This window comes from Ranitomeya variabilis, chromosome 1 (genome assembly GCF_051348905.1).
Source record: "Ranitomeya variabilis isolate aRanVar5 chromosome 1, aRanVar5.hap1, whole genome shotgun sequence".
NCBI lineage: Eukaryota > Metazoa > Chordata > Amphibia > Anura > Dendrobatidae > Ranitomeya > Ranitomeya variabilis.
In genome coordinates this window covers 1,022,914,875-1,022,935,326 of record NC_135232.1, presented here as the reverse complement: position 1 = coordinate 1,022,935,326, position 20,452 = coordinate 1,022,914,875, and the positions used below count along the sequence as shown (strand labels likewise).

The window sequence follows — 20,452 nt, the reverse complement described above, 5'->3', positions numbered from 1 at the left end:
CTGTCCATGTTGACTGGTCCACGCATCGGTGGTGAGGTGGACCTTGCTACTGACGGCGTTCAGTAGCGCGTGTTTTATGTGTCCCTCCACATGCTTCTGCAGGGCAGGGACGGCTTGCCTGCTGAAGTAAAAGCGGCTGGGCACTTTGTACTGTGGGACTGCCAATGACATGAAGTCACGGAAGCTGTCAGTCTCCACCAGCCTGAATGACAGCATTTCCAGTGACAGAAGTTTGGCAATGCCTGCAGTCAGAGCCTGTGCTCGTGGGTGGTTTGACGAGAAAGGCCGCCTTTTCTCCCATGCCTGTACTACCGATGGCTGTAGACTGGGCTGGGAGTGTGTGGATGACTGGGAAAGTGGCGCTGCGGGTGGAATTACAGCGGGTCTCTGGACAACAGGGGCAGAGGTTCTTCCACGGCGATCCTGGGAGGACGCCGAACCAGCTGCGTGTGAGGTAGAGGAAGAGGCAACACGAGCTGAAGAGGTGGTAGCTGCCGCTGTTGGTTGGCCTACCTCTTCAGTGTGTTTTTCTAACTCCGCCGGGTGCCTGTTGCGCACATGTTTCCACATGTTGGAGGTATTGAGGTTGCTGACATTTCGACCTCTTTTGACTTTTTGATGACACACGTTGCATCTGACATAGCAAATGTCATCTGCAACTGTGTCAAAAAAGGACCAGGCACTGCAAGTCTTGGGAGCGCCCTTTTTGGCTTTTGGAAGAGACATGCTCCTAACGGGTGCCAAAGCGGAGGCTGCAGGATCCGCAGTCTTCCCCCTCCCTCTCCCTCTTTGGGCCGTACGGGGAATCTCTTCCTCAGAGCTGCTCCCACCACCTTCCTGTCCCTCACGCCAAGATGGGTCGAGGACCTCATCATCTACACTACCCTCTGCCCCCAACTGCTCCTCCTGGGTAGTCTCAGCAGCAGAGCACGCACCAGTAAGTGGCACCTGAGTGTCATCATCAGCTGATGCGGCCTGCGATGTGGTGACCGGAGCCACTGGCCCACCCGCCTCTTCAGAGGAAGACAGAAAAAGCTGTTGGGCATCACTGCACCCTGCCTCTTCTTCCATTTCTCCAATGCTGCTTGGCTGGCCCCCTGTTTCCAAGCCAAGAGATTCAGAGAACAGAAGTAGAGACGGCTCCTGTCCTGGGCTCTCTGTCTGCCTGGGCAATTTGGCAGGTGGTGAAGAGACAGATGGCTGCTCTCCAGTGCTCTGTGTCTGAGAGGATGTGGCACTAATGGAAGTTGATGCATTAGCTGCCATCCATCCGACAACAGCTTCAATTTGTTCTTCACGCAGCAGCGGTGTACGGCGCTCGGACACAAAGCTTCGCATGAACGACTGTTGCCTGGTGAAAGTGGGTGCTGATGAGTCACCGGTGCCCGCAGCAGGCACAGAATCCCCACGTCCCCTCCCTGCTCCGCGACGGCTCCCACGCCCCCGTGCCTTACTCACTGCCTTCTTCATCTTGGTTGACTGATAAAGATAAGCAGAAAAGTACTAACGGATTTGTGTGCTTATTCCTGAGCAACTCCTCCTAACAGGTATAAGAAGCACTAATTATCTAAAGTGTGGACTAGACACAAATATGAGCTAATGTGGCCTACAGAAATGTAAAGTGGTGTAACTGGTGTGTTTGGTGAACTTTATTATTTATTTATTTTTTGGGGGCTGAACTGACAACAGATAGAGCTGCAGTCACACGGAGACCGTGCAGACAGACGTAAACGGCGCTACAAGGCCCAAAAACCCTCCTCTACTTTATCCTATGTAGTGTTTTTCCACAAATTAGCTGGAGACGGGTGGAAAGACACTAATAGGATTTTTTTGAATAAATTAGCAGCAGACTACACTATTTTGAAAAAAAAGAAAATTGATTTGGCGGTATGACGCAGTGAAAAACCCTGAGCTGGAGACAACCAGGCTATAGCTGCTCACAGATTACAGGGCGAGCTGCAGTCACACGGAGACCGTGCAGACAGCCGTAAACGGCGCTACAAGGCCCAAAAACCCTCCTCTACTTTATCCTATGTAGTGTTTTTCCACAAATTAGCTGGAGACGGGTGGAAAGACACTAATAGGATTTTTTTAAATTAATTAGCAGCAGACTACACTACTTTGAAAAAAAAGAAAATTGATTTGGCGGTATGACGCAGTGAAAAACCCTGAGCTGGAGACAACCAGGCTATAGCTGCTCACAGATTACAGGGCGAGCTGCAGTCACACGGAGACCGTGCAGACAGCCGTAAACGGCGCTGCAAGGCCCAAAAACCCTCCTCTACTTTATCCTATGTAGTGTTTTTCCACAAATTAGCTGGAGACGGGTGGAAAGACACTAATAGGATTTTTTTAAATTAATTAGCAGCAGACTACACTACTTTGAAAAAAAAGAAAATTGATTTGGCGGTATGACGCAGTGAAAAACCCTGAGCTGGAGACAACCAGGCTACAGCTGCTCACAGATTACAGGGCGAGCTGCAGTCACACGGAGACCGTGCAGACAGCCGTAAACGGCGCTGCAAGGCCCAAAAACCCTCCTCTACTTTATCCTATGTAGTGTTTTTCCACAAATTAGCTGGAGACGGGTGGAAAGACACTAATAGGATTTTTTTAAATTAATTAGCAGCAGACTACACTACTTTGAAAAAAAAGAAAATTGATTTGGCGGTATGACGCAGTGAAAAACCCTGAGCTGGAGACAACCAGGCTACAGCTGCTCACAGATTACAGGGCGAGCTGCAGTCACACGGAGACCGTGCAGACAGCCGTAAACGGCGCTGCAAGGCCCAAAAACCCTCCTCTACTTTATCCTATGTAGTGTTTTTCCACAAATTAGCTGGAGACGGGTGGAAAGACACTAATAGGATTTTTTTGAATAAATTAGCAGCAGACTACACTACTTGGGAAAAAAAAAAAAAAAAGGAACAGTATGAGGCAATGAACCACCCTCCCTGAACTGAATACAACCAACTATGGATGGCCTATGTGGCTGCACTCAGACTGGAGACTGGGCTGCACTCACACACACACACACACAGACCCTGCAGATCGCTGTGAAAACAGCGCTACAAGGCAAAAGCAAGGTGAATAGTAGGTGAACACAGCGGTTGCTAAATTAGCCTTTGGAAAGCACAAAGAAGCAAATCGCTATCTCTAAACTGTCCCTCAGTCAGCAAACAGCGTCCTGTCACTAACTGAATTCACAGCAGAGTGATCGCAAAATGGCGCCAGCGACTTTTAAACTGCATCATGACATCATTACACCAGCCAATCACAGCCTTGCCAGTAGTTTCATGCCCTCCATGCTAAACAGGATGTGCCCACACTTGGAATCAATCTCATTGGCTGAATTTCTGCTTTTTGAATCTTAGAACTTCCGATTCCGGTATCCGATACGCGGCAAGTATCGGAATCCTGGTATCGGAATTCCGATACCGCAAGTATCGGCCGATACCCGATACTTGCGGTATCGGAATGCTCAACACTAGTGTTGAACCAATAGTACGTCAATTTCTCCAAAGTATCCCAGGAGCCATTTTTCAACATGACAACGCTAGGTCACATGTTCTTGTGCTGCTGTGAGCAACTTGCATAGCCCAATTGTGCTGCAGCGTCTTTTGACTTCCATAGTTTGCAGTGTCTCTAAACTTGCAAAGAATTGAACACAACGAGGACATCATTGGTCAGCAACTGCAAAGGGAGCTGCCAGCTACAGATCTTGATGATTTGCCCAAATTAATTCAGCATTAGTTAAATAGTTACATAGGTTAAAAAAAAACCTAGGTCCATCAAGGTCAACCTTTCTCCACCAATTGTACATTTTTTTACTAAATTAAGTATATTAATATACAGTACAGACCAAAAGTTTGGACACACCTTCTCATTTAAAGATTTTTCTGTATTTTCATGACTATGAAAATTGTACATTCACACTGAAGGCATCAAAACTATGAATTAACACATGTGGAATTATATACAGGGTGGAGCGCGGTAATTTGCTGATTTGGGAATGAAATAAAAAAATTATGATCATTAGAAAAATTTATTTTATATTTTAATTATACTGAACAGTAATGGAATTTTTAAATTACATGGTTTTAAATAGTGTATCTGGCAAATGTCGACCTTCGCTATCCACACACTGCTGCATACGTTTTCTGAAGTTTTTATGAACTCTAACAAGCATGTCCACTGGTATTCTGCCAATTTCAGCTTCAATATTGTTCTTTAGGTCTTCCAAGGTGTTGGGACGGTTGATATACACCTTAGGCTGGAGTCACACATGGCGTAAGACAATACGCCACGTATTATACGTCCGTACTACGGCCGTAATACGGAGAAATGTTCCCAAAATAGTGATCCGTAGTCAGGGTGTGTCAGCGTATTTTGCGCATGGCATCCTCCGTATGTAATCCGTATGGCATCCGTACTGCGAGATTTTCGCGCAGGCTTGCAAAACCGACATCTAATGGATTTATGTGCTCAAATGTTAGGGAAAACATATATACAGTATATATATATATATATATATATATATATATATATATATATATATATATATATATATATATATATATATGTCATTGAGACACATATATATATTCTGTATTTAGATTTCATTCAGCGCGATATCTGTGAACAGCCGGTAATTCAATTGCCGGCTTTTCATTTCTCCTGCACAAACCCGACAGGATATGAGACATGGTTTACATACAGTAAACCATCTCATATCCCCTTTTTTTTTGCATATTCCACACTACTAACGTTAGTAGTGTGTATGTGCAAAATTTCAGCGCTGTAGCTGCTGAAATAAAGGGTTAAATGGCGGAAAAAATTGGCGTGGGCTCCCGCGCAATTTTCTCCGCCAGAGCGGTAAAGCCAGTGACTGAGGGCAGATATTAATAGCCAGGAGAGGGTCCATGGTTATTGGCCCCCCCCTGGCTACAAACATCTGCCCCCAGCCACCCCAGAAAAGGCACATCTGGAAGATGCGCCTATTATGGCACTTGGCCACTCTCTTCCCACTCCCTGTAGCGGTGGGATATGGGGTAATGAAGGGTTAATGTCACCTTGCTATTGTAAGGTGACATTAAGCCAGATTAATAATGGAGAGGCGTCAATTATGACACCTATCCATTATTAATCCAATTGTTGGAAAGTGTTAAAAAACACACACACACATGATTAAAAAGGATTTTAATGAAATAAACACAGCGGTTGTTGTAATAATTTATTGTTCTCGCAATCCATTTCCAGGCCCTCGCTTGGCAAAATAATAAACACACAAGATACATACCTTCTGATGTCAGATCACGTCCCACGAAGTAATCCATCTGAAGGGGTTAACTAATATTACAGGCAGAGCTGCGATAAACCACTCGCTCGTGCCTGTAATCCCCGGGTGCTGAAAGGAAAGCTGGATCTGTACTTACATTGAGTCGCGGTGAGGCGCCCTCTGGTGGATGTTCTCATGAACTGCAGCCTGGGAACTTTTTCCCACGCTCCAGGTCATATGAGGACATCCACCAGGGGGCGCATCACCGCGACTGAAGGAAATGTAGGTCAATGACCTACATTTCATTCATTCGCCGGGGAATTACAAGCAGGAGCACCGCTGCATTAGCAGGGCTCCTGCCTGTAATATTAGTTAACCCCTTCAGATGGATTACTTCGTGGGACGAGACGGTTCACCAGAAGGTATGTATCTTGTGCGTTTATTATTTTTCCAAGCGAGGGTGTTCCTGATGGATTGCGAGAACAATAAATTATTACAACAACCGCTGTGTTTATTTCATTAAACTACTTTTAAATCATGTGTGTGTGTGTGTTTTTTAACCCTTTCATACAATTGGATTAATAATGGATAGGTGTCATAATTGACGCCTCTCCATTATTAATCTGGCTTAATGTCACCTTCCAATAGCAAGGTGGCATTAACCCTTCATTACCCCATATCCCACCGCTACAGGGAGTGGGAAGAGAGTGGCCAAGTGCCAGAATAGGCGCATCTTCCAGATGTGCCTTTTCTGGGGTGGCTGGGGGCAGATGTTTGTAGCCAGGGGGGGCCAATAACCATGGACCCTCTCTAGGCTATTAATATCTGCCCTCAGTCACTGGCTTTACCACTCTGGCGGAGAAAATTGCGCGGGAGCCCACGCCAATTTTTTCCGCCATTTAACCCTTTATTTCAGCAGCTACAGCGCTGAAATTTTGCACATACACACTACTAACATTAGTAGTGTGGAATATGCAAAAAAAAGGGGATATGAGATGGTTTACTGTATGTAAACCATGTCTCATATCCTGTCGGGTTTGTGAAGGAGAAATGAAAAGCCGGCAATTGAATTACCGACTTTTCACTAACAGCGCTGCGTATTTCTCGCAAGTCACACTGCTGGTCCGTGTGGAATCCGTATTTTTCTCGCCCCCATAGACTTTCATTGGCGTATTATTTGCGCAATACGCTGACAAACGCAGCATGCTGCGATTTTGTACGGCCGTAGAACGCCGTATAATACTGAACCGTAATATACGGCTAATAGGAGCAGCCCCATTGAGAAGCATTGTGCCGTATGTAATGCGAGTTTTACGTACGTAGTTTTTGCGCTCTTACGTACGTAAAACACGCATGTGTGACCCCAGCCTTAGACTTCAGGTAACCCCAAAGGAAAAAATCGCATGGGGCTAAATCTGGTGAGCGTGCTGGCCAGTTCACATCTCCCCTCAAAGAGATAAGCCGTCCAGGAAACATTTGCCTCAAACAATTCATGGTAACCCTCGCTGTGTGTGCAGTGGCACCATCCTGTTGGAACCATGTATCCTCTAGTTCCATTGCCTCAAGAGCCGGCTGAAAATAATCCTGTATCATAGACAAGTACCGTTCGGAGTTCACAGTTATGGCACGACCGTTATCCTGAAAAAAGTAAAGACCAATGATGCCTACTCGTGATATGGCGCACCACACAGTGACGCGGTCCGAATGCAGAGGTCTCTCGTGAACTTCTCTGGGGTTTGTTTCACTCCAGTAACGCATATTTTGTTTGTTTACACACCCACTGAGGTGAAAATGTGCCTCATCAGAAAAAAACACAATTGCGTCACGGGGTATCGTTGCTAACATGTCTTCACAAGAGGTCCGCCGTGTCAAATAGTCCCGTGCTGACAATTGTTGGACCACGCACATTTTATACGGGTGAAAATTCAGTTCATCATGAAGAATCTGGTGGAGAGAACGTCTTGAAATGCCAAGAGCAAATGATTGCTTCCGAGCAGAGCGTTTTGGAGATTGCAGTACTGCTGCTCTAACTCTCTCGATGTTTTGTGGTGTTGTAATCCTTCTCTCAGGTCCCCTTCGTACACATGACACATTCCCTGCTGTTCTGAATGCATTCACCCAATTTACAATTGATTGCCGTCCAGGAACACGTCCGCGTGGAGGAACAGCGAATTGTAAACGAAAAGCACGCTGCACTGCAACGATCGAGTGGGCATTTGAAAAATACGCTTCAACACAAAATGACCTCTCCTCACGTGTCCACTGCATGATGGCAACTGAAAGGCGGAGGAATACAAATCTCCCATCAGCCACTGTAAGCCACACCCACTCTCCCCTCTCTTCGACCGACAGTGCCGCCACAGCATGCAGTGCAAAAAAGCAAATTACCGCGCTCCACCCTGTACTTAATAAAAAAGGGTGAAACAAGGGAAATTATGTCTTATATTCTAGGTTCTTCAAAGAGCCACCTTTTGCTTTGATGGCTGCTTTGCACACTCTTGGCATTCTCTTGATGAGCTTCAAGACGTAGTCACCGGGAATGGTCTTCCAACAATCTTGAAGGAGTTCCCAGAGATGCTTAGCACTTGTTGACCCTTTTGCTTTCACTCTGCGGTCCAGCTCGCCCCAAACCATCTCGATTGGGTTCAGGCCTGGTGACTGTGGAGGCCAGGTCATCTGGCGTAGCACCTCATCACTCTCCTTCTTGGTCAGATAGCCCTTACACAGCCTGGAGGTGTGTTTGGGGTCATTGTGCTGTTGAAAAATAAATGATGGTCCAACTAAACGCAAAACGGATGGAATAGCATGCCGTGGTAGCCATGCTGGTTCAGTATGCCTTCAATTTTGAATAAATCCCCAACAGTGTCACCAGCAAAGCACCCCCACACCATCACACTTCCTCCTCCATGCTTCACGGTGGGAACCAGTCATGTAGAGTCCATCCGTTCACCTTTTCTGCGTCGCACAAAGACACGGTGGTTGGAACCAAATATCTCAAATTTGGAATCATCAGACCAAAGCACAGATTTCCACTGGTCTAATGTCCATTCCTTGTGCTCTTTAGCTCAAACAAGTCTCTTCTGCTTGTTGCCTGTCCTTAGCAGTGGTTTCCTAGCAGCTATTTTACCATGAAGGCCTGCTGCACAAAGTCTCCTCTTAACAGTTGTTGTAGAGATGTGTCTGCTGCTAGAACTCTGTGTGGCATTGACCTGGTCTCTAATCTGAGCTGCTGTTAACCTGCGATTTCTGAGGCTGGTGACTCGGGTAAACTTATTCTCAGAAGCAGAGGTGACTCTTGGTCTTCCTTTCCTGGGGCCGTCCTCATGTGAGCCATTTTCTTTGTGGCGCTTGATGGTTTTTGCCACTGCACCTGGGGACATCTTCAAAGTTTTCCCAATTTTTTGGACTGACTGACCTTTATTTCTTAAAGTAATGATGGCCACTCCTTTTTCTTTACTTAGCTGCTTTTTTCTTACCATAATACAAATTCTAACAGTCTATTCAGTAGGACTATCAGCTGTGTATCCACCAGACTTCTGCACAACACAACTGATGGTCCCAACCCCATTTATAAGGCAAGAAATACCACTTATTAAACCTAACAGGGCACACCTGTGAAGTGAAAACCATTCCCGGTGACTACCTCTTGAAGCTCATCAAGAGAATGCCAAGAGTGTGCAAAGCAGTCATCAAAGCAAAAGGTGGCTACTTTGAAGAACCTAGAATATAAGACATAATTTCAGTTGTTTCACACTTTTTTAAGTATATAATTCCGCATGTGTAAATTCAGTGTGAATGTACAATTTTCATAGTCATGAAAATACAGAAAAATCTTTAAATAAGAAGGTGTGTCCAAACTTTTGGTCTGTACTGTATAGCTTGTCAGAACATTTCTCAGACTATTAACAGGAACCTCATTGATAATAACCAAGGCATGTAAGTGCCTTTATGTCTGCACACGGTGCTCACATTTGAGAATAAACAAATTACGATGTCTTAAAAGTTTTGTTTCAATTTCTTTCATCATTTGCATATCATTAACATGTCTATTGACCATGTGATTTTCACAATTTCATGACTTTTCCTTCTTGGTGCTGCAATTTCTATGATAACGATTGCGTAGAAGACCCCTTTAACAATTAACCAGTGTGTTTTTACTTTTCTGTCTTTTTATTGACAAGTGTGAATATAACCCACTGTCTTTCACTTTAGTCTACTCTCTAGGTGTCCTCAACTTAGTGCATAGGTCAGTAAATATACATTGCTGTCTTTGATGCACTTCTCATTTCACACTGTTCGCCCACTCATATGCAAAATGATTGTATCAAACTCCATATTGTATTTATTTAATAGGATTGACGGACACTGAAATTATGGCTCAGGGACTTAACTTCATTATGGCTGGTTATGGGCCCACCAGCACTACACTCATGTTTGTGGCTTACCATTTGGCAACTCATCCAGATGTCCAAACCAAACTTCAGGAGGAAATTGATACCTTTCTTCCCAATAAGGTAACAGCGATATGGAATAATGACATTAAATGGTGCCGTGTTATACATAATGTTCAATGTCTTTTGGTGTATGAGAAGCTTAAGGCTTAAATTGAAAAGCTAAATAGATAAACTGAGAGTTAAAGAGAATCTGTCACCAGATTTTTGCTATGAAATCTGAGGGCAGCATGACGTAGGGGCAGAGACACAGATTTCAGGGATGTGTCACTTATTACACTGTGTGCTGTTGTTTCCATACAATGAATGTTTCACCACCAATAGATTATCACTGCCTGGACTACAAGGCAGTGAGCTCTGGCCCGACCACATCACCTTCTCTGACTAGCAGCTCACTGTCGAAAGACAATGTACACAGAAAGCTGTGCTGTGGTTGGGGGCAGTTTTCAGAGCTCTGCTACATCTAAAAACTCTGAATGTGTCACAACTTCCTGATTTGTGCACGTCAGGGCCTAGTGTAGGCTTCAACAGACAGAACACGGCAGCCATGTGGCCTGCTTAGAGAGGACAGGGAGGCTATACATAGAGTAGCATCATTCTTTGTTTATTGTTTGCATTTGCTTGTGTACGTATATTAATTCTGTAACAGTTGGAGCACCGTGCTATTTGACAGCCCAGCTAAAGAATACAACTCTTGCAAATTATCTTTTGCCGTTGCATACTCCTGTTTGCACCATCCTCTTCCCCTTCATTCCTTGCCTTCCAATAAATTTACCCTTTGTTGTTTGCACCTCATCTTGTGTACGGTAGTCTCCCTGCACCGTGGTGGTTCCCCAGCCATCGCTTCAAGTTGCGCTGCGAGCAGGGTACTGTCACCAAGATGGAGGCAGCAGACAGCAACGGCGGGAATGCTAATGTTAATGGGGATGCTATGGGCATTGATGGAACCCCTGCAAGGACACTCCCTATGGGCACCATGTTTAGTGTGCTACCAAAGTTTGACGGCAATAATATGCCACTGTCCGACTGGGTGGCACCCTGAAGATTTATAACATCAGCCCAGACCTTGAAGTGTTCATCTCTTTAACTGCCCTAGAGGGAGAAGCCCGTAGAAACATCTGCCTACAACCAGAAATCACCCGTAGTACCCTGAAGGAGCTAGAGAAGTTCCTGGAAGAGAACAAGGGCGAGACTGCTAGCACAGGACACCTTCGTGCCAAATTTTTCTCTAGTCTGCAGCGGGAAGAAGAAGGAATTTCTCAGTATGCAACAGCACTGCAAGAAGTGATAGCGGAGGTGCAGAGAAAGGAGTCAGATGGACTTGGCGGCATGGGCTCTAAAGACTAGATACTCCGGGAGCAATTCATTCTGGGACTGCACAGCACATCTTTTAGACGAGCACTGTCAGAATGGGTCCAGGCAGATCCGGCTCTTACATTTCATCATATCCTGGCAGAAACAGTGGCCCAAAGTAAAGAAGAAAGCTATCCGTCTGCGGTGATGCGTGTCCAGGGCGCCAATACCAGAGGGGACCCAAACCATCAGGAGGCGCTGGTCCAGGTGGTGCAAGACTTGCAGCGGTCCCTTGTCAACGTGCAAAAGAAACTGACCCAGATGGAGCGAAGTGTGGGGGAACTACAACAGTCTGACCCATCATACTCATGCAACTATTCTTCGGCCCGACCGATAAAAGATCAGTGGGAGCAATCCCCCTCCTGTCAGGTATCGGAGGCACGAGGACATGCTAGAGGTGCCCCCCGGCGAGGAGGAGGCATCCAGTGCTGAGAATGTGGAGGTCGGGGGAACCTTGCCAGAGACTGTCTGAATTACACTCAAGGCCAGCTGAAGCGGCCTTAAACTACCAACCTCCACAGTAGTGCGGCAATCCGCGGGGGAGGTGCGGAGTGAGGCCACTCCATATCATGATGAACACTTGATTGCTGGGTGTCCCATCCTCTGTGATGAGTTCGAGGGTTTTCTAGTGGATTGCTTGATAGATACCGGGTCACAAGTGACGACGATGCCAGAAACGTATTTTAAGCAGCATTTCCAGGCCTTGGCCAAGCCAGAAAAAGAGACATTGATCCGGTTGTTTGCAGCCATCCAACAACCGATCCCGATCACAGGGGTCGTGTGGCTGAATATTCGAATCTGTGGGCAAGAAGTGGGGAGAAAAGAGATCCTGCTAGTCCCTGAGCCTATCAAAGAAGATGTGCCTGTAGTACTGGGAATGAATATCCTACGTGAACTCGATCAGATTATGTTTACCAAATGGGGACCCGGATATTGGAAGAAGGCTACTACACATAAACCTACTCAAGAAGCCCTTCAACAACTGATCCGCATTGTAAGGACTCTGGATTCCTTGTTTATCTGTGTTGTTTTATTGCCATTTTCCAAGATGGCATCTGATGCCTCAAATCTGCTCATGTGATCTGACTTCCCTGGCTTGCTTCATTCTCCTTGCTTGTGTATTCTGCCTGAATCCCTGGCTTGTGCTGCAAGAGACTTCCCCTCTCCAGTTTCTCCGGCTCCGCCTATTCAGCTAACCTTCTCAGCTCTCAGAGGAGGACTCTTGGGAACCCGTTGCTAAGATCTGTGCTCCACAGAAGATTACTCAGTTCCATCAGAGACACCCAGAGAAACCAGGCCCGGGATCGTCCTGAGGCCACTGTTAAGGGGGGAGTAAAGTAAGGACTCTGGATTCCTTGTTTATCTGTGGTGTTTTATTGCCATTTTCCAAGATGGCGTCTGCTGCCTCAAATCTGCTCACGTGATCTGACTTCCCTGTCTTTATAAACCTGGCTTGCTTCATTCTCCTTGCTTGTGTATTCTGCCTGAATCCCTGGCTTGTGCTGCAAGAGACTTCCCCTCTCCAGTTTCTCCGGCTCCGCCTATTCAGCTAACTTTCGCAGCTCTCAGAGGTTCTCCTGCATTTCTCTGCATTCTTCTCCTGCCTGCTGGGACATGTAAGCTCATCCTGCTACAGCTAAGCTTGTTTGATTTTTTGCTGGTTTATTTGACTGTTTTGGACTTGAAGCTCTGCATTGCTTCTGGACTCATTGCTAATACTGCCAGCCCTGGTTTGAACTGTGTCTTATCATCTGCATTTCCTCAGAAAGTGCTACGCCCATAAGACTTTGCCTGCAGCAGAGCTGTAAACAAACTATTTCTAAGAAGGACCCAGTTTGCCGTCCACTTGAACTGTTGTGCACATGCTGCACCCACGTTTGTGCATTTGAATATTGACTTCGCCTGCAGCCGAGCTGCAAGGAACTTATCCTGATGTCACCTTATTTGCTGTGTTTTGAACTTGCTCATGCTTTGCACCAGTGTTTGTTTGAATAATACAGACTTATCACTATATTTGGTTCTGCTGCTTATTTGTCTCAAGCCAAGAGATTCCTGAATGTTCCACTATAATTGTTAAACACATCTGTGGGACGCAGAAGAGTGTGCCATCTTATCAGACAGTAGGGGTCAGACTCATCAGGGCTCCTGGTAAAGAGCCTGTAATCCTGCCTCCCGAGCGAGAAACTGTATTACATCTTCCAGTGGGGACTTATCGCAACCTCGACAGGTTGGAAGTGAATGTTCAGCCTGTTGCAGGTGGAGGAGTGGACCAAGAAGTCATGATAGCTCATACGATAGCTGTGGTCCAGCGAGGACACGTCCCCATAAGAGCTTTGAATGTGGGCCCCGGGGAGGTCACCTTGCCACGAGGAACAGATCTGGCCCTGGTGTACCTACATAAGGATGAAGTGATGAGTCAGAAGGAGATGTCTTTATAGCCGATATAAGGTGTGGGGTGGACCCTAGCAGTTGCTGCGGGGGCCGAAGAAACACCATCCCCAGAGTGGAGTGGACAGATCATCCTTGATCAAATGGAAGTGGATGTGAAGGTTCTGGGTCCTGAGCATGTGCAAGTGATAGAAGCTATGCTGTGGGAAAATCAAGCCGCATTTGCCCATCATGCCGTGGATTTCAGCTGTACTCAAGCCATCACGCATGAGATACCGACCGGGGAAGCTCGTCCAATTCGAGAACAACACCAGCAAATCCTGCCCAAGATGTACCAAGAGGTGAAGACATTACTGAGGCAGATACTAGATTCAGGAGTAGTGCAGAGTAGTCAGAGCCCTTGGGCAGCCCCGGTGGTGCTCGTCAAGAAAAAGGATGGGACCATCTGGTTCTGTGTAGATTACAGGAAACTCAATGCCTGCACTGTTCGAGACTCGTATCTGTTACCCCGCATCGAGGAATCCTTGACAGCGTTGGGAAAAGCCAAGTACTTTTCCACCTTGGACCTAGCAAGCGGATACTGGCAAGTAGCTGTGGCAGAGAAAGAAAAAGAAAAAAACGCCTTCATCCTCCCTATGGGACTGTTTAGTTTAACCAGATGCCCTTCCGGCTCTCCAATGCTTCGGGCACATTTCAACGTCGGAAAAGTGTTTGGGAGACTTAAGTTTTGAGGCTACCCTGATCAATCTGGATGACATCTTTGTGTTTTCGACCTCATTTAAAGAACACCTCGCCCGGCTTGGACAGGTACTCGGAAGATTGCGGGCTCATAACCTGAAGGTGAAGCCAAAGAAGTACCACCTCTTCAAGAGAGAGATCGAGTACCTGGGCCACATAGTATCACAAGATGGAGTTCTACCCTCACCAGAAAAAGTGGTTGCTATCCAGAAGTGGCTAGTCCCTCGAACAGTGAGAAAACTCGAGGCCTTTCTGGGGCTCGCCGGGTACTACCACCAGTTTGTCAAAGACTTTGTGAAAGTGGCAGGTCCTCTGAATGAGCTGCTGAGGGAGACCGCCGGAGTGCCGAAGACCCAGTGCATCCCTTGGGCTCAGAGACAAGACGAGGCCTTCCAGGCTATAAAGAATGCCCTTACCTCAGCCCCAATTTTGGCCTACACAGATTTTGATCAACTATTCCTGTTGTACACAGACCGTAGCCTTCATGGACTTGGTGCAGTACTTTCTCAGATACAGGATGGACATGAGAGAGTTATCAGGTATGCCAACACATCCCTTCGAGATAGTCAAAGAAACCCCCACAATTACAGTTCCTTCCGGTTAGAGCTCCTGGCCCTGGTGTGGGCCATGACAGAGAAGTTTGCGGGCTTCCTGACAGGGACCAAGATTCAAGTTTTGAGCAGACAATAATCCCCTAGCCCACCATGAGAATGCTAAATTGGGGGCCTTAGAACAACGGTGGGTGGCTCGTCTAGCCAAGTTTGAGTTTACCATCTGTTATCGCTCTGCTACCGAAAACGCAAATGCTGACGGGATGTCAAGAGTGACTGTGGAGACTCCAGTGGGGGATCTCGATGAACAACTCGAAGAGGAGGAAACCCCAGACTTTCGTAAGTTTAAGCCCCCAGTGGTTGCGGCCCATTCAAGTAAGGAGGCCTGCGCACTACCCCAGTCCCTAGGGAGAACCAATAAGGAATGGAGACATGTTCAGGATGAAGATGAAGAGCTGAGACAAATGAAATGGTGGGTAACTCAGAAGCGGAATCCTGGCAAACAAGAGAGAGATGATCTGGTAGCTCAAATGAAGAGTGTCTTACACCTAGTGGGATAGACTGGAAGTGCGAGAATCAGTGTTATATCGTAAGAGACAACAGCCAAAAGATATGGAATTAAGGTGGCAGGTGGTCATCCCAGGAAGAATGGCTCAAGAAGTAGCTACAATAGCCCACGAATTTGGAGCTCACTTCGGACCCACAAAGACCTACCAATGGTTACAGCGGTACCTGTATTGCCCCCGGTTGGAGTTTGTGGTGGAGGAGGTTTTCTGGCAATGTCAAGTATGCAACCTGATTAAGAGTACCGAACAGAGGGCACCCATCCAGACCATGCAAACTATGGAACCGCTAGAAGTCTTGATGATCGACTATCTCCTCGTGGGACACTCGGCCCGGAGGCTACAGTGCTGTTTAGTGATGACCGATCATTTTTCCAAGTTCACAGTAGTCACCCTGACTAGAGATCAGACTGCGGAGTTGGCGGTGCGAGCCATCTATCAAGACTTCATCCGGGTGTATGGGTGCCCAAAGTGCATCCACTCCGACCAAGGTGCATATTTCCAAGGCAAGGTGATGGAAGAATTGTATCGTATGTATGGCATCGAGCGGTCCTAGACCACCCCTTACCACCCTCAAGGCAACGGAGCATGTGAACGCTTCAACCGAACCCTACTTCAAATGCTGAGAACTTTTGAAGAGGATAAGAAGGCATGTTGGCCAGACTACCTGCCAGAGTTGGTCAGGACCTACAACAATCGGGTCCACTCCACCATGGGTTATACCCCCTATCTACTGCTGTTTGGAAGAGCTGGACGAGAGATCATTAAGCTGAATTTGGAACAGCTGATGGAGCGAACTGTCACTTCATGGGTGAAAGAGCATCGGCAATGATTACAAACAATACAGCGGTTGGTGGGTCAGCAGCTGCAGGAAAAAAAACATACGGGCTGTAAACCGACTCAAGAGATACCGCTCCAACCTGAAGACCGAGTATTGGTCAGAGAGAAATGCCCCAAGGGAGAACTAAGAGAGAGATGGGAAATACATCCCTACAGAGTAATCGAATGAGTGTATGCTGACGGCCCGGTCTATAAGGTGCAGACTGAGAGTGGGGCCTCCGCCCCTAGAGTACTTCACAGAAATATGCTGTGGCCCTGCCGGTCTGAGGTCTGTCTTGCGCCATTTCCACCTGAAGGCGCTACTCCACTTCCTGAATCTGTCTGAGTGGTGGACCATCCCTGACACAGTAGGGGGTCCTCAGCCGTACAGAGAGGGTAATCCCATGGATGTACCACTACCGCCACGCGAGGACGAGACCCGACAAGAGCCCACTATGACTCCTGCAGCAAGAGTTCCTCTGGAAGATAGTCAAGCCTTGCCTCAGATTCCAGAGGTCTACTGCAGGGGTTCCACCAGTCCGATACGTAGAACAGTGTACTCTGTTTTTCCTACTTTGTTGCCTCCTCTATAGGTGCTGTTTCCGCATTGCACGTTCCTTCATTACACTGTGACCATGATGCTGTGATGGCCGAGGATGACCATTATTAAGTAGCGAGGCATGTAGGGGGGGGGGGGTGCTGTTATGGACAGTAAGGAACATGCTGCCACTTTAAGAGACAACACCCCCTTGTCTGGTATGATGAAATGTTCTGCTCCCCCTGCAATAGATTGTGTGAATGAACTGCCCTGTGAGCAAAAGCTGCTGCAGAGAACATCTGTGCTTGTAGCTGTGAAAGAGGACCCACAGCCTGGGATGGAGTGCACTCCTGAAATTGGACAGTCTCTTTGGGTGCAGCAAGGGTGGCTGTCCTTTGCTAGCTTGAGAGGCCATGAAGATACCGAGAAAGTGATTTACAGTTTCCAGGAGCACCTCCCGGACCCAAATGCATGGAGGACCCAGAAGCAAGGAGAAGACCACGTTTCACGGAGCTGGCAGAGAGCCATACGCACCACCGTACTAGACTGTTGGGCCCCCCCAGGACTGGATCTGTACGTATATAGATTCTGTAATAGTTGGAGCACCGTGCTATTTGACGGCCCAGCTAAAGAATACAACTCTTGTGAATTATCTTTTGCCTATGCATACCCCTGTTTGCACCTTCCTCTTCCACTTCATTCCTTGCCTTCCAATTAATTTACCCTTTGTTGTTTGCACCTCATCTTGTGTATGGTAGTCTCCATGCACCGTGGTGGTTCCCTGGCCATCGCTTCAGAGGAGCGAGACAGGAGCCATAGCGGTAAGTCTGCATGCCTGCCGGGGGAGAGAGGAAGCATGCAGGGGTGCTGGCACTACAGTGACAGAGAAGTCCAGCTCCTATTTTCAGCAGTAAGGCTAAACATATACAGTACATTAGATAGCTGTTGGACTAATGAAGCTGGACTTGGCAGAATATGTCAGAAGAATGGAGTAAGCCCAAGATACGCTCCTCACTTGATGGTTTATCTCCATAATAAAAAATGAACTGGCGAGTTGCAACCTGCCATTGGGGAACAATAAGGAATCCCTTATACAAATTTGATATTTAGCCGGTCTTATTGAAATCAGCTATTATGGAATGCTTAGGCAAGCAGATTTGGCATTCATTTTAAGAAATCTCCACATTAGAGCCCTAATGCTGCCATTAACACAAAGCTCTCCTAAAATTATTGGCTATTAACTGTTTGAATTTCATTTTAAACAACTTTATAATTATATCATTTATGGTGAAATTTATAATGATCTGAGATTACAAAGTAATAAACCAGCAATGAATTCATTGTCTTCAGGCTCCTCCGACATACGAAGCTCTGAAGCAGATGGAATACCTTGATATGGTGCTTCATGAAACGTTACGCCTCAATCCTTTATCTGTGAGACTTGAGCGTGTCTGTAAGACCACCACTGAGATCAATGGAGTGACTATCCCAAAGGGCGTTGTGACTGTTATCCCGGTCTTTGTGCTGCACCGTGACCCTGAGTTTTGGCCTGATCCGGAGGAATTCCAACCTGAAAGGTATCATATATCTGGGGGTATTTATTTGAAAAACATAATGAGTAGAAAGAAAAAAATCTCAATCATATCAAATGTTTGTATTATATTATTCATTAACAAGTTGCTCTGATAATACATTATAAAGCTCCACCTTCTCTTGCTCTTGAGGTTCACATTTTTTTTTATTGAAAATGTAGATGTATACAGTATACTAGATGGTGGCCTGATTCTAACACATCGGGTATTCTAGAATATGTATGTATGTATGTATATAGCAGCCACATAGTATATAGCACAGGCCACGTAGTATATAGGAGGCATGTAGTATATAGCAGACAAATACTACGTGGCCTGTGCTATATATTATGTGGCTGCTATATACATACATACATATTCTAGAATTCCCTATGCGTTAATTCAGGCCACGCAGTACATAACACAGCCCACATACTATATAACAGAGCCCACGCAGAATATATCAGCCACGCAGTATATAACACAGGCGATGTAGTATATAACACAGGCCACACAGTATATAACACAGGGCACGTAGTATATAGTACAGCCCACACAGTATATAACACAGCCCACGCAGTATATAACACTGCCCATGTAGTATATAGCACAGCCCCCTCAGTATAACACACAGCCCATGCAGTATATAACACTGCCCATGAAATATATAGCACAGCCCCCGCAGTATATCACACAGCCCATGCAGTATATCACACTGCCCATGTAGTATATAGCACAGCCCCCGCAGTATATCACACAGCCCATGCAGTATATAACACTGCCCATGAAATATATAGCACAGCCCCCGCAGTATATCACACAGCCCATGCAGTATATCACACTGCCCATGTAGTATATAGCACAGCCCCCGCAGTATATCACACAGCCCACGCAGTATATCACACTGCCCATGTAGTATATAGCACAGCCCATGCAGTATATAACACAGCCCACGCAGTATATCACACTGCCCATGTAGTATATAGCACAGCCCCCGCAGTATATCACACAGCCTACGCAGTGTTTCAGACTGCCCATGTAGTATATAGCACAGCCCACGCAGTATATCACACAGCCCACGCAGTATTTAGCAGTGTGGGCACCATATCCCTGTTAAAAAAATAATTAAAATAAAAAATAGTGATATACTCACCCACCGGGATCCACCGAAGCTCTGGCGATGGCGCTCGCAGCTGCCGCCATCTTCTGTTCCCAGGATGCATTGCGAAATTACCCAGAAGACTTAGCGGTCTCGCAAGACCGCTAAGTCTTCTGGGTAATTTCGCAATGCATCTCTGGGAATGGAAAATGGCGGCAGCCGCGTGCGGCTCGGCAGACAACGGAGGGTGAGAATAGTAGGTTTTTTGTTTTTTTTAATTATTTTTAACATTACATTTTTTTACTATTGATGCTGCATAGGCAGCATCAATAGTAAAAAGTTGGGGACACACAGGGTTAATAGTAGCGGTAACGGAGTGCGTTACCTGCGGCATAACGCAGTCTGTTACCGCTGCCATTAACCCTGTGTGAGTGCTGACTGGAGGGGAGTATGGAGCGGGCGCCGGGCACTGCCTGCGGGGAGTAAGGAGTGGCCATTTTGCCGCCGAACAGTGCCCGTCGCTGATTGGTCGTGGCCGTTTTGCCGCGACCAATCAGCGACTTGGATTTCCAAGACAGACAGAGGTCGCGACCAATGAATATCTGTGACAGACAGACAGACAGACGGAAGTGACCCTTAGACAATTATATAGTAGATGTACCTTTATACATAGTTTCACTTTGTATAAAAAAACTCATCAGAATATTTTAAAAAAATATTTAAAAAATTTGTTTAGTTTCAGTACAAATTTATCGTTGTGTACATGTGTACATGTACATAACTCTAGTGCCACTTATTTGCAAACCAAATCTCACGCTTTGCACTGACGAGAGGCAGTACCCCGAAAAACAGTGTCTGCAAATTGAGATTCTGGTTTTGGCTTTTATCCTAAGTCATGTGACAAGGCTCATTAAAAGGTCGACATTGACTTTTAGGATTGCTAGTTCCAATAGGTGGCACTAGATTTCTAGTCCTCTTTTTCTGTGAAGAGACAATATGCATATTTCCCAGAGGAGCATTGTGGCTTTAAGTCTCCTCATCTCGCCATGTTTAACATGTCACTCTCTGCAAAGAGAAACGATACTTCGTGGATCTTGGTCAGA

General features: G+C 46.4%; 1 protein-coding gene across 1 annotated transcript in view; it reads left to right on the top strand.

The window, feature by feature from the left end:
• LOC143793009 (cytochrome P450 3A24-like) overlaps positions 1 to 20,452 on the top strand; it is a 186,093-nt gene that overhangs the window by 149,420 nt on the left and 16,221 nt on the right. The window contains exons 10-11 of the mRNA XM_077279562.1: positions 9,632 to 9,792; positions 18,030 to 18,256. Of these exons, the coding sequence (XP_077135677.1) occupies positions 9,632 to 9,792; positions 18,030 to 18,256 (388 nt within the window). The remainder of the gene's footprint in view (positions 1 to 9,631; positions 9,793 to 18,029; positions 18,257 to 20,452) is intronic.